The sequence below is a fragment of the Zophobas morio genome, unplaced genomic scaffold (genome assembly GCF_036711695.1).
Source record: "Zophobas morio isolate AGI-343-1 ecotype UQ-CSIRO unplaced genomic scaffold, CSIRO_AGI_Zmor_V1 ptg000017l, whole genome shotgun sequence".
In the NCBI taxonomy this organism is placed as follows: Eukaryota; Metazoa; Arthropoda; class Insecta; order Coleoptera; family Tenebrionidae; genus Zophobas; species Zophobas morio.
This window is the reverse complement of record NW_026972122.1, coordinates 11,242,928-11,256,784: the sequence shown is the minus strand read 5'-3', so window position 1 is coordinate 11,256,784 and position 13,857 is coordinate 11,242,928. Positions and strand designations below refer to the sequence as shown.

At 38.9% G+C, this 13,857-nt stretch overlaps 1 protein-coding gene across 2 annotated transcripts in view; it reads left to right on the top strand.

Moving 5' to 3' along the window:
• The window catches only part of LOC135129816 (tribbles homolog 2), a 32,475-nt gene extending 22,350 nt beyond the window's left edge, over positions 1-10,125 (top strand). For both annotated transcript variants that reach the window (XM_064057077.1, XM_064057076.1), the window contains exons 4-5: positions 7,243-7,434; positions 9,044-10,125. In XM_064057077.1, coding sequence (XP_063913147.1) covers positions 7,243-7,434; positions 9,044-9,290 — 439 coding nt within the window. In that variant the 3' untranslated portion in view covers positions 9,291-10,125. The remainder of the gene's footprint in view (positions 1-7,242; positions 7,435-9,043) is intronic.
• Positions 10,126-13,857: the final 3,732 nt, after the last annotated feature.

Genomic DNA, 13,857 nt, shown 5'->3' with positions numbered 1-13,857 from the left:
TACGGTAAATATGTATCATGTGTCGTAATACGCAAATTATTGCGAAAGCCTTGGCTCGGGAAGGTCGTCTGCGAAAATTAAAATTTTAAAATAGACATGGCGCTATTGAGCATTATTTTAGTTCTGGTTCTGCCTTGGCTGGGGTGTGCTTCGGCGGCGACAACTTTCGTTGCGAAGAACAAAGAGACCAGTCTCGAGGCCTTGGCGGATTTTAATACGGTGCCAAATTGAATGTATGCATCCGCATTACTGCAAATTTAATTAAGCGTTTTGCAGTAATTAAGCTTACGGCACGTATGGCAAGCTGCTCCGATGGAATGAAACAGTTGAGCTTTGCGTCAGAGTTTGTGTCGAAAGAGTGTTGCATCAAAATGTTGCTGCAGTCATTATTCAATTTATAGTTTCGTCATTGAAGCGCCCAGGGCTCGTACTGTTTTATTAAAAACCATCATCATTCGAGTTGAGGAATGTCGTAACAGGACACGCGTCAGGAATTTTCGTACGGCAACCATAAATCTCCCGAACCAATATTTTGCTTGGGTCAGCACCAGGTGTTCACACACCTACAAAAGTCTTTATTGCACAAAAGATGCGATCCGAGTTCTGCTGTATAAATCGATGGCATCGCTGCAGATGTTTTTGTGGACCACCAAGACAACCTTCGGCCACCATATCCACTGTATTTCACGACTAGCCAGCAGGTCCGCTGCGAGCACGACACCTTTTATTGTTCTTTAAATTTCGCACATCTGCTATAAATTTCGTTCTGAAGTCTCAAAAGACTGTACGATGATCAAAACGAACCCTTGTCTTGTCGACTTCCTCCCAGCTTTAATGTAACCCTTAAACCATTAGTTAGACCCGAGTTTTTGTTTTGATTTTTTAGATTTTCCGATAATTGCCTGTACTAATAGCTCGCACATGTTTCCTGTTGTCGCCGAGCATCTGCTCCGATTCTACCTGGCCCTAAAAAGTACTTTCCTCCTTCTTACAAATTGATGTATTCTGATCTCTTTTAATGCGTGCATTTTTTGTGTTTTTATTGTTGTTGGCAGTGACGTACCTCAAACATCTGCCACGCGTCTGCACGCTCCAAAATGAACCGGAACACAGTAATTCGATGCTTTCATGCGAAGGCAGCACCAAGTGGTTCGCAATTTTGCATTGCAGTGGCCCCGCACAATTCAGGTTCTGTTTTTACAGCCACCGTCTGTACAGTTGCAATTTCATGCGAGTTGCCTTTGTCCTTTGTTCTTGCGCTCTTTGCTCGCTTCGAGTGGCGTGGAATCTCGCGATTTTGTAATTGTATCGACGATGCTTGGCAATCTCCCCCTAACATTATCGTAATTATAATAAAGACAATTACAGTTGAATATAACAGACATTACGAGATCCAACAAAAATAAATATTTCGGTTTCAGGTTTTCACATGTATTTGTATTACATGTATTTAAAATTGATAACAGTGAACCGAGAGGAGAGCCTTGCGGTTGCTTATAGCTGCGTTCGATATATGTATTTTCGTTGAGCAAGTTTTATTCATTTGTATAATTTGCTCGTTCACCTATTTGCGCTTCAAGTTCGTGTGTCCGATGCTCGTTACGAAGTCTAGAAACTTTTAAGTAAAGCAGAAAACATGTCAACCTTGACAGTCAATTTTTTTTATATTGAAAAAATTCAAACCTAGTGATTTGGCATTATCTTCATAATAACATCCGCGTGTATCACTTTCGAAACAAGAACGTGATGGTCTGATCTGTTGGGCCTTCATGCAAAAGCCACCCAAGAAGGCCCTAGTTGCAAAAATGTCACTACATACTAAGGTGCTGAGAACCTACGGCTGTGTTTAACAGCGACGGCGGTGTTATTGCAGTTTTCTACGCGCAATAGAAGTAAGATAGCAGAAATAACGGCAACGATGTGATATTTAAAACGAAATTACGATCGTTTCAAAAGCGTTGCCATAAAGATTTTGCGAAATCCGTTTATAGTCGGTTGCCTTACATAAAGTGTCTTGAGTATAGTTTTTGTTCGCTGAAGCTATCCGATTGTTAAACGAGTTTTACGAGGATTTTACAAAAATGTTCCGTAGACTGGCTTTAAAATCTCCGTACCATCTCAAGGCTGCGCACATGTGCAGTCGTAAGGTTGCCTCATTATAATTGTAAAGTTCAATTTGACGTCGATAATTTGCATGGAAATCCATCACACCGGAGCGGCAAAAAAAAAGAAACGTGTTTTATTGCCTAGTGTACTTGTCCTCGACCGCCGGTCACCAGTATTTGTTTGTATGTGTGTAACTTCAACTTGGCGTGTGTAATTTGGGACAGTGGTCGGCGTGCTGCAATACGCAAAATTTACCAATACGATATCCGATTGTGTCGGAACTGCGGTATCTGCGTCTCTGTCTGGCTCGTACGTTTTTATGGCCGTTTCCGGCGATGACTGTCGGACGTGCGGCAACTTTCAATGCGAAACCTTGCCTGGTCCTTAACCTAGTTGCGTGTGAACTAACTTGCATTTTGTATTCTTGGCCTTCTTTTGAATAAAATGCTTACACTATAAGGTTATTTGCGGTTCTTTCTTTTTTTGAGCACTATCAATCTGCTGGATTTGTGTCAAAGCTTCGAATCGACCGTGTCAATTGATAGTGTAAGACAAGCGGTGCCAGGATGCTAGAAGATCAAGGTTTCAACAGTGGAAAAAATTAACGCGATTTCATCACACACCAGTGTGGGCGATAAATTGGTTTTCATCATTTTTCTCTCGACAAACGGATTATTGCACGAACCGAAAAGTTCAGTTCTGTGCTGTTGCGTCAGAAATGTGATCTGTAGCAATTTGGATTTCGGACAATGAAATCGCGAATTCGCCTACTCACTGGCGTATTAAACCAACATTCGAATTATCACTGATAACGAACAATGTTATCAAACATACGTCCGCCCACATTTCCGCGACTAGCAACACTAGCACGAATGAATTATTTGACCCAATATCTAATTCTTTGCAATCATAACAGTGCAATGCACTCGGTCGCGTTGCACCTGTAGATTTTACAAAAATGTACAGTTGCACACACGTAACTTGCAGTTGCCCAACCTCACATTTATTAGATTTAGTAATATCGCATTAAGTTCCTCAGTTTCAAATTGGGTGTTGCTTATCTTAAGTAACTCCATACAACTTCGCAATTTGAACAGTAATTGTTCTATTGCAATCATTTAATATGGAGAAATTGCGATTTTAGCATCGTGGCGCGGACCGCGACCTCGACGAGAAAATTAATTAGCCGACTAGCTGATGCACTCCATTAGACAGTCTTAGACTTCCTCTGAGAAAATCATTTTATAACGAGACCTGGCCCTTGCTGGCCGTTTTCTGTGCCAATAGACGCAGATTATCGCGGACAAGGCGCCAGGTAACGATCCAATCGCACAGCGTCCCGGATGTCGTTAATATTTTTTCTAATATTACTTTCGTCATAAACCTACTCGGCGGGATCATATATTACTTACATTTTAAGCAAGTGGAGATCATCGGTTATCGGGATTGAGTACTTGATGTGTACGATACTATTTAAAATCTGCATATTTTATTACCGAGGGCTTGTCAGGAAACTTGCGGAGGAGTCACAATTTCCGAAAGGTAATCCTTGAATTGAAGAAAAAAATCCTTTAATCTTTGAAAACGACACATTTAATACAAACATACAATTTGTCGTGTACCTGGTTATTTTGTGATTTATTTTTTTCGTACCGTTATACATCCCCGTTTGGAATATCGCCAGCAAGGTTAGCTGGGTTTTTGCGAAACCTAACAGTCTGCCCGTTGTCACACTACATACTGTGCAATTTTCTTTCATCTTTCCCAATATTTGTTGCCTCATACGAACAACTACTGAAAGTTTCGAATAAATCAGGAGTTTATTGTGTCCAGAATTCCTAAAGGACCTTCACGAAAACTGTTGCGGTGATCTTCGCAAAGCGCTTGAAGCCGATGAAGCGAAATAATGAATTCATGAGTGCCGAGCGGTGTGGGTATTTGAAGTCCGCGCTCCTCCAAAGCCGCACTCAAAGTAATGAACAATTAAACCAAATGTTTTAATTGTATACTTCCATAATTGAAAGACACACCCCCCTGTAGGCTACCTAAATATCGACAGCGGTGCTTCGGCCAACCTTGCACTCCCACACTTCGCCCTCGGTAGTGATGCAGTTATTGCAAGTGCAGCCGTCATATTTCCGCATTTCTCTCAGTTACCGATCACTCTTACCGGAGTCTGTGGTACACCGGTAGTGCGCGCGCATCCCGGTTCAATGCTCGGTGCATTTATAGAATTAGAAATTACGACATGGGGGCGGTTGCCGCCTTTCCTAATCGCTCCAATAAGCCGGAACGGGGTGTCCATATCGTGAAGAAGTTGAAGCGACTCGCAGGGGTTCTCCCATGATCCCAATGTCTGTATTTTGTGTGGTCAAGTCCGACTATTTTTATTTTGACTACAAGCGCGCTTTTTGATTTCTGGAAGGGCGTAACGTGAAGGTGTCGCAACGAACACTCCTCCGATGTATTAGGCAAGGTTAGTTTTCCGAGCGCTTTGGCAAGTATCTCTTTAGCTCGGTCGTGTGGATTTGGCCCGCAGCTTGTACTTTGCAAGTCTGTTGCCCAACCCTTCACTGTCGTAACGATTGCACACACTGCAATCGACTGTACAAAATAAAACATTCTTATGTGTAGCAATAGGTTTGAATAGAGCGGTAATTTAATACCAGGACCGTGTTCCATCACCGCATCCATTCCGATAAGCAAACTAAGTAAATTACAAGCATGTTGCGGATGACGTAAACCGTAGGATCATTGTAGCAACCTTGTTATTTTATTATAACGGGAAATTCCTACATAAATAGATAATTAAAGTGTTTTTTTAATGCTTCCGTCTTTCATGAGTATATGCGTTCTGTATTAGCCGCTATAGCGGGAACTCGAACTTTTCTTCGCAAAAGTGTGTAAATATTTGTGGCGAACGCGGATCCGTCCTCTAACAGTAAACGCAACGTTAGTCGTGCTTAAATTATTGAATGGACTACATTTGCCAAGCAAAGAAAGTTCGCCGACAATGGCGCAACGCAAAAAGAAATGTGTGAAATGTTGTAGACTGAAAGTTGGGTTCGTTGACACAACGAGTAGCGCAATAGTGTTATATTTGTAACACATTCTGACTCCTTCCCGGTATCTCCACGTACGACTTTTAGCTTTATTGCATTACGCTCCTTGATTAATTGGAATGAACTTTGGTAACCTCGTGCGAAAACTGAAGTATTACGAACGCGGTCTCCAGCATGGATCAAGAGCCTGATTTAACCAACAATCCCTACATCATTTCGATTACTCGGACGATCATTTGCATATGTACAAACTACGCCTCCCTATCACCTTTTTGATCTGTGGCAATTTCTCAACAACAATTTTTTCAACCATCTATGACCTTCCAGCATCCATCTATTCATTTCAGATACGAGATTGCCAAAGACCTCGTCTATGCCATTAGGATGTTAGGAAACTGCCGACTGTTTTTGTGTTATTCATTAACTGAAATTAAATTCTTGTTATTCGCATGATATCATAGTAATTTATTTCAGCAAGCTTGAAGAACACATTTTCGTAAAATGATCTCTCTTTTTCGAGAACGTAGAAAGTCATCAGCTAATGAAAGAAAATTTCTTTTTGCTAACGCTATTCCGTTATGGTTTATAGTACCGATGGTTTTAATTTCATACTTGGATTAATGTTGAATCGAAGTTTTTCCTACGAGCAAGCGGTGGCATTATTCTCGCTAGCGCAAGGCAGAAATTTTACAGTTCTTCCTTTTATTTTCATAACGCGTCTAACGCACAGCTGGAGATTTAATAATCTTTTCAGGATATCGCGTTGCTGAACTCAACAGCTATCTTGATTGCCTTCGTGGAAAAATTTAGACGATGTATAAACTTTTTGTAGACTTTGTTAGAGTGAATTAGCTTCTTCGTAATCACGAAGCTCATGATTAAGTCCTGAGTGATCTCAGACTATGACAAATCGGAAGATAGTGTCGTGCAAAATTTTCAGAGTATCGGTTGCAAACACTGACGATTGTTTATGTCGTAGAGAATGAAGACGAGCGCTCGCGAAATGTCAAGAGCCTGAAATCTCTGTTGCGGTGCGAGTATTTGAGACCGGAGAGGCTCTTTGTGCAGGCAGGCTGAATCTTGTCGGCGACTGGTCCTAATCTGCAACGTTGGCGAGGGCATTAGTTCCTGTTCTTCGCATATTTCGTGGCACGACCGCGAGATGCAAAAAAAAACTAGTCCTGCAACAAAATCTCGGCCCATAAAAAGTGGCCCGTTGTCCCGTTCGGCCAGACAAATGGCGTTGTATTGACCTCGGCGTATGCGACCAAATAAGTAATCAAAACACATCCGAAAAAATTGCATGGAAGCTATCTGGTCGTGCCCATCCGCACCCGCGACGGGCGGGGCCGCGGCCGAATTCGCCATGGAAGCTAGCCATCTTAGCTCTCGTGTGTATTGTTTCGTTGAACTCTTTAGTTTTGCAAGACGACGCACGGCCAGATGCCGATTAAATTGGACTCAGATCGGGCCGACGCGAAGGGTAACAGCACCATAAATAATGGGTATTGCAAGAGGCTGCTGTTGCAACGCGTTGTTGCGGAGAAATGACACTTTCATTTGTTCAAAAAGGTTTCGGCTACCTTCTTCGCTTTCTCCGGCTGCGGGTTCGTTGAACGGGCACGGGGGGCGAAGGCCCCGGAAAAAGTCTTGTGCAATTTTTGACAGATTCACGACCGCGGGCAGCGGAGCGTCACACATATTAGACGAGACGTCCGAGCGAAAAGCAATCATCTATAAGCGGAATCGCAATTTGTACCTGTTATCCAATAGTGGCACCATCGGGTTTTGGTGTTTTGACAGAAACAGAGCAGCATTGTTGCAAGAGCTTGCCCAACATTTTGTTAAAACATTCGATGACGTTACGTTTTAATGCTTTCGACACCGGGTTGCGGAACCCTTTTGTACACAACTTTATGTACATATGTAATAGTCGATTGTTTAATTTGTCAGATAATTTGCAAGCTGTTTTGGGAGAACGGGGCCCACGCCTTTGCGACAAATTCTCGATTGGTTGCGACAACGCGTAATCGCTTCATATATCTCATAGAGCTAATAGATTGTTTCCTTGCAGGACGGAGTTGAAATTGGAGTCGCTGGAAGACGCCGTGGTGTTGGAAGAACCGGAAACCGACTGGCTGCATGATAAAAGAGGATGTCCTGCTTACGTGAGTCCGGAAATTCTCAAAGCTGGCGCCCACTACTCAGGAAAGGCGGCAGATATGTGGTCCCTAGGAGTCATCCTCTACACGATGCTAGTCGGCAGGTAAATATCCAAACCGACTTACTCGAATTCCACGCTGTGTAATAAGACGTAAAAAGTCTTCCATGAGGCACCTGTCTTAATTAATGCGTCCGATAAACCCTTAAAAATCCGCACCTGGCTTTGAAAAACTCGCGTCAGGTATAGAAGGATGCTTAATATCGGTCTACGCTGGTATCGTGGTGGTGCTTTTTCTTTGTGCGTGCGCCAGCCTCGAATTGCCGACGGCTTGTAGAAATCCACCTGCTCGATGCACCCTTTCGAAATCGTCAGATTATTTGTAATATGTCAGGCATCACCTGCCCCCTATCACGGTAGTCTCGCATGAGGGTAAAAAATAAAAATTTCGAGATGAGCATGTGGCAGGTGCGGTCGTCCGTTCTACGCCTGTCTGTCGATTCGCCCAACCTGTGCGATTATGAAATCCGTAATTTATCGTCATTATTCAGAACTCGAACGAAATTAGTTTTCTTATCTTTAAAAACAAGACTGTTTGTCGAGGATGTTTGTCCAAAAATCAAAACATTTCGATTATGTGTTTATTAAGTATTCGCTGATATTTCGACGTTTCCGTCAATCTAAATTTAACCAGAACGATAATAATTTGTACTTTGTGTAGAAAAATCGATTGCAAATTCGGCGAAAAAGCACTTCCGGCAATAAAGCCCAATTTCGACGGGGAAAAAACGTTAAAACTCCTTATTTCTTTATTTCCCAAGCTATGATGCGTAACGGATTCACCATATGTCGATGCGAACACAGGTGAACATAACAAACTCTTCTTAACCGCACTTCAACAGTTGTTCATTATTACGAGGGGGTTGATGTCTTATCGGTCACCATATGACGCCCTACCAACTAATTTTAAGAAAGTCCGTACAATTTCTTTTGCTGCAAAGCGTCCACGAAGTCATGCTTCGATTATTTTAACTACTCCGTGTTATAGCCACAGTGATTTTTTCTTTACTTAGTCACGGTCGAAGAACTGCATTCAATTTCGTATAATCAGACCTTGAACTTGCGGTGTGCCGAGATTTACACCTTTTTTGTGGGTTCTGCAACCGGATATTTCTCCATTTTCACACATTTCAATGACAATTTGAATTTGAAAAGATAAGACGGGGTCAAACATCCTTATCTCCCGTCAATCGGAAGGCTCTGTTTTAAATTTTAAATCGATTTGATTATTCCTGCCTTCATCGTCTGTCGAGAACACCTAGGACAGCATCTGGAACTCGGTCGGAAATATCTCCCTATTAGGTGCCAGAGATAAATTTCTCAAAACAAAACACCTGGGATTGATACAATCAGTAAATTTTCCGTGGGCATTAATAATATCGCTTTGTTGTCCGAGTTTGATTAGCGGACGCATTGAAAGAAAGCAAATGGTGCAAAAGTAGAACAGGTAGAACGAAATTGGCGGACCGATTGCATTGTGTTGCAGCACAGGTGTCCCATCACACGTGGGCTCCCTTCGTCTGGGAGTTACTTTATACCAACTGTTTCCTTGGGTGGTTGTTAAGCTCCTCAAGAGTTTCAGTTGCATTTCAAAATATGCTAATGCCCGGATTTTCCCACGCACTTTGCTACAGTAACGAAATTTTTGTTCCAGATATCCCTTCAGTGATTCCGAACACGCTTCATTATTTGCGAAAATCTCCCGAGGCCATTTCGTAATTCCTGAATGTCTTTCGTCACGTGCAAGATGTCTGATTCGGTCTTTGCTCAGGAGAGAACCTTCGGAACGGATCACCTCCGACGATATTCTGTACCATCCCTGGCTAGCGAAAGAAGACAGGGAGTGGACCTCGAGGGCGTGCGATCAATTAGTACCCGAATGTAGTTTATACGAAGACTAGAAGATACGGGAAGAAAACGTGCAAGTTCGTGCTGTGTTTAGGAATATAAGGAAGCCATTCGTTTTTCTTTGTTGTTAGGAGTAATTTATAATTGTTTTTTCTTTGATCATGTTTCGTTTTACACGGGTCTGTGACCGTACTTTGTAGGTGATGTCGTTTCTTATTTATTTTTGTTTTCGCCAATGTCTTGTTATTTGCATCACCTACCGAGTGTGGTTTCGTCATTCAACAAAATGCATCTTCGATATTACAAAGTGGTTTGAAATCTCATACTTCATGCGAGTGGTATATGGACTGAATTATTCTAAAGCATCACGATATCTTAGTGATTATTTTAAAGACTGATTGAGCGGTTTATTGTTTTCATCTAATTCATAAAACGACCAATCGTGCAATTTTAGCTTACTTTTGCTCAAAGATTTGTGTTGTAATCTGGATTTAAGCATCAGATATGTTTAAGCGATATGACATTTTCTGTAACATACTAATAAATTAAACTAAAATCTTGTGATCTTTAGGTCAAGTCGATGCAATGTCGAAACTTTATTAGGATAAGTGTAGGAGAAACAATTTCGTATCGTGATGCTAATAGGAATGTAATAGTTTGCAATGTGATCTCGGTCAAACTGTAATCGTTTGACCATTGACGTGTAGGTATATATTTCTTTGGAACTGAGTTGTACATATTTTGTTTTTATTTCGTTTCCTAATTTATCATAAGGTCCTAGGTTAAATCTATGTAAATTTTGTACATAGCTTTGCATTTTATTTGTGAATTCGTTTCATGGTTGTTCTCTGCTGTTGTTCATAATTAAAAAAAACATTATTTATGTAATCTGACTTTTATTTATCCTCAAGAAACGGTGAGCTCATCCACATACTTCGAGTATACACCAAAATAAAAATACCAATCTAAACTTAAACGTGGTGACCCATAGTGCAATAAATCTTGAGCTTAATAGTTACAAAAATAGCACTACTCAACGTTGACGTAAAGTATCGGACCTAAAATTGTACCTTGCGGCGAAGAATTAATTATCGTAGTTAATGACGTAGCAGAAGAGACGCGAATTCGTACCGTCCTTGAACTTAGTAGAGAACGAGACACGTTGTAGGTCAATACCGTCGATTTATCATTAACAATTGTAATTTGGATCAAAATACAGAATTTTAATAAACGTAGCCGTCGTGATTCGTTAAATCATGGAGTACGTCTTAAAACGGATGTAGGAATGTATATATTAAAATTAAAAATGAGTTGAGGTAGTATATGCATAAAGCATAATTACTTATGATAATTTACTTTACGAAATTGCGCATCTGCCGCAACATCAAGTGATAATTAAACGAACAGATATTTTTTACTAATGCAGGTGCCAACTGCTTCCTATATACCTATTAAGGTCAGCTCAAGTGTTTCTTTGTCCAGGAAAACAAACAAAAAGGGGTGTCACGTAGAATATATATTGAGATAATATATTTCGATTAGTTTCTTACGCAAAAAGTTAACTTATGATTTTTAGACGACATTTTTAAAACAGTGAAAGCAGTACGTTCAAATTCTAAGGTGTGCTTGTAAATAATATGACGTCACAATATCACTTTGACGATTTTCGAGTATATGTTGCGAAAACGACAAAAGCAGTAACAGAACATTCCATAACAGATATTTATGTGTATATATTTTACAAAAACTCAACTTTTTAACAAAAGAATTTAAAAAGCACCTAATTTTCACGTCCAAATGTTTGTTATTCGTTATCATTTAGGTACTTCAAAAATTGTCATGGACTTGCCAGAAAGCAAACGTGTGACTTAAAAATTTAAAATAAAAGATAAAGTTATTTAAATTTTGTGGATAACGCACTTCATGCTCGTAAAGGTGTCAGTCTTAAAATGAAACAACTACTACTTGAATTTTAAGTTTATAAGAGTTTTTTTGTGTGAAATCCTACTGCCATTTTACAAGTTTAAATGACATCAAGTGAACAGAAACCCCTCTTTCAATAAAATTCTCCAGATGGTCGAGCATGAAAGCACCTGTTCCGCTATAATAGATTTTATGATCTAAAATAAACTACATTGTGGAACTGTCCATTTCCTCAGTTATGAAAGATTCGGTTCTCAAGTTTCAGATAGTTCATAATGTTCCTTTGTACGGTAAACATTGTTGAGTGTGACTTTAGCTTTGACCAAGGTTCGCTGAGCAACATAATAGACAGTGGCGTAGAATACATTTCATGACCGAGCCCTTCTGATTTATATTGTAACAAGATATATTGAAGGTGTATGGTAACGAGAGACAGCTATGATAAAATTTATCTGTGTACACCAAACAAGCACTATAATATTTTGTAATGTTGAATAGCGATAACTGATGTTTAAAATGATAAAAAATAATTTAAGCTTGATGTTCTCTCTAAAACCCACCGAAAATCTTACTTTGGAAAAATTTCATTAATGAAAGTTTGCCAAAAACACTTCAATGAAAAAGTAAGTAGAAGTTGTTTTATTTTTATTATTTGATCAAATTTTTGGTAGGGATGAATATATAATTTTTAATTAGAAATTTACTATATTCACGATAACTCTAATAAAGCGTGTGCAAGTTCAGAGTCATCGGTAAAATACATGTTAGATTGACCGACATGCAAAGATTAATAAAAGTAAAGCGGAGTAATAAACTACAAGTATTAAAGCACATTTTAAATAGGATTCCATATTCTAGAAGCTGTGAACCTTCGAGAAAGCATTAAATTAGTTTTTCGTTAAATAACCTATGTTAACATACGCCTTATATTAAATAAATGATGTAACACTAACATTGACAGTCAAGGCAGTAAAACTTGTTTCTTGTGACGAATGCGGGTATTATTTGTTGGAATAAAGCCAAAGTAAGCAGTCGTGTAACAAATAAAAAATCTTCAGCGTCGAGGTGCATATTAAATTTTAATTAAAATGGCATATCAATAATTAGCAATGTCAATAATTTCTTTTTCGTACAATCATTTAATAGTTATATGTATTGTTAAGTTGATCGGTGATTGAAAATCGGCGTGGGTTAAACGCAACAATTATTTAAGTATTTCATAGTAACTCGGATTTACACGACTAATTACAGAGCGATTATGTACAAAATAATCCCGGCACAACTTCACTGGGTTTTTCGGCGACGGATGGGTTTATTTCCTAACAGTATTTACTGTCATTGTTGACACAATGGACAAAAAGTCGCACATACAACCATTAAGGTTAGTAATACGAAGAAATAAAAAATAACAGTGCTCTTATACTTATAACTTACTTATTAAAGAATTTATTTATAAAAATTAAACGTACGATTTGTACAATTATTAAATTTAACAATTTTTCCATTTTTCCCCGGATAAAGAACCTGCTACATATTCCTCAGCGGCTCCAGATGACCTGCGAATAGATTTTTTTTGTGACGGAATAAATATGTATTTTATTGTACTATAACCACCAACCGCCATGACGTTTCTGTGTTATAACGTCAACTCCAATATTTACTAACAGAGTCGCCGACGTCCTTTTGAAAGCATGGCCTGTGTAAAATTTTGGATCTTGGACTTTTCAATATTCCGCAATTTTCCAAGGTATTTATGCCCACAAGTAGAAAAATTGACGAAAGTTTGTCTCTTTGATTCCTAACTGTACCTAAATATTTGCAAAAAATATTCAGAAAAGAAATTTTTCATTGGGTTCCACTCGTTAAAAATTTATGCTTTTACAATGGTATTAGTTATCATATCATTAACTTAGCCCTTTTCAAAATAAACAATATTTAATTGACTTAAATGAGTCAGTAACATGATTTTATGTAGCTAGTTGGAACTAGGTCTAAACACATAGAGCTAGATCTTTAGTTTGCGGTGCCAAATTCATAAACCGTGTTGTACTTACTTTTGGCACCAAATTTGAATCAGACATTTGGAAAACCCTGTAAGTCAGTAAACCCGAAAGTATTTTTTTAATTTATGGTTTAATACAATTCAGTTCCTATGACATGATGTCTAAAAGAACCCGATTAGTCACTGATTTGTGGAGTTTCAAAAATATCCACGTAATTTTTCACTAAAACTGGCTTACGACGTTTCTTCGACAACTGATTCATTTAAAATACAACCATCCTCCAGGCAGCATAAATGAAAGAATGTGTATTATTTTTACAAACATTTCGAAAAAACTAATAAAAATATTTGCAGGTCATCAAACGTCCAGTCAACAAATAAATAAAATAAAAAGGTGAATTCCGAAATAGCTCAAGATTACAAGTTCTAAAAAAAAAAAATTACCTCATTCTAGGAATTAAAACTACCACGATCAGCATAGTATTTTGCTGTTGGTAGTAAACATAGTAAATAATGACGCAAACATGTAAAAAAATAAACGATAAACTGATCGATGAGTTGAGTGGACAAACCAGTTTAACACTTTTCTTTTAACAAGACTGGAAGATTGCTGTCGTCAAGTGGGATTTTATTTTACAAATCTGTAGCAAAAAATCTGATGAATATACGTAATAGTTGTGGGTTGTGGTTTAGTT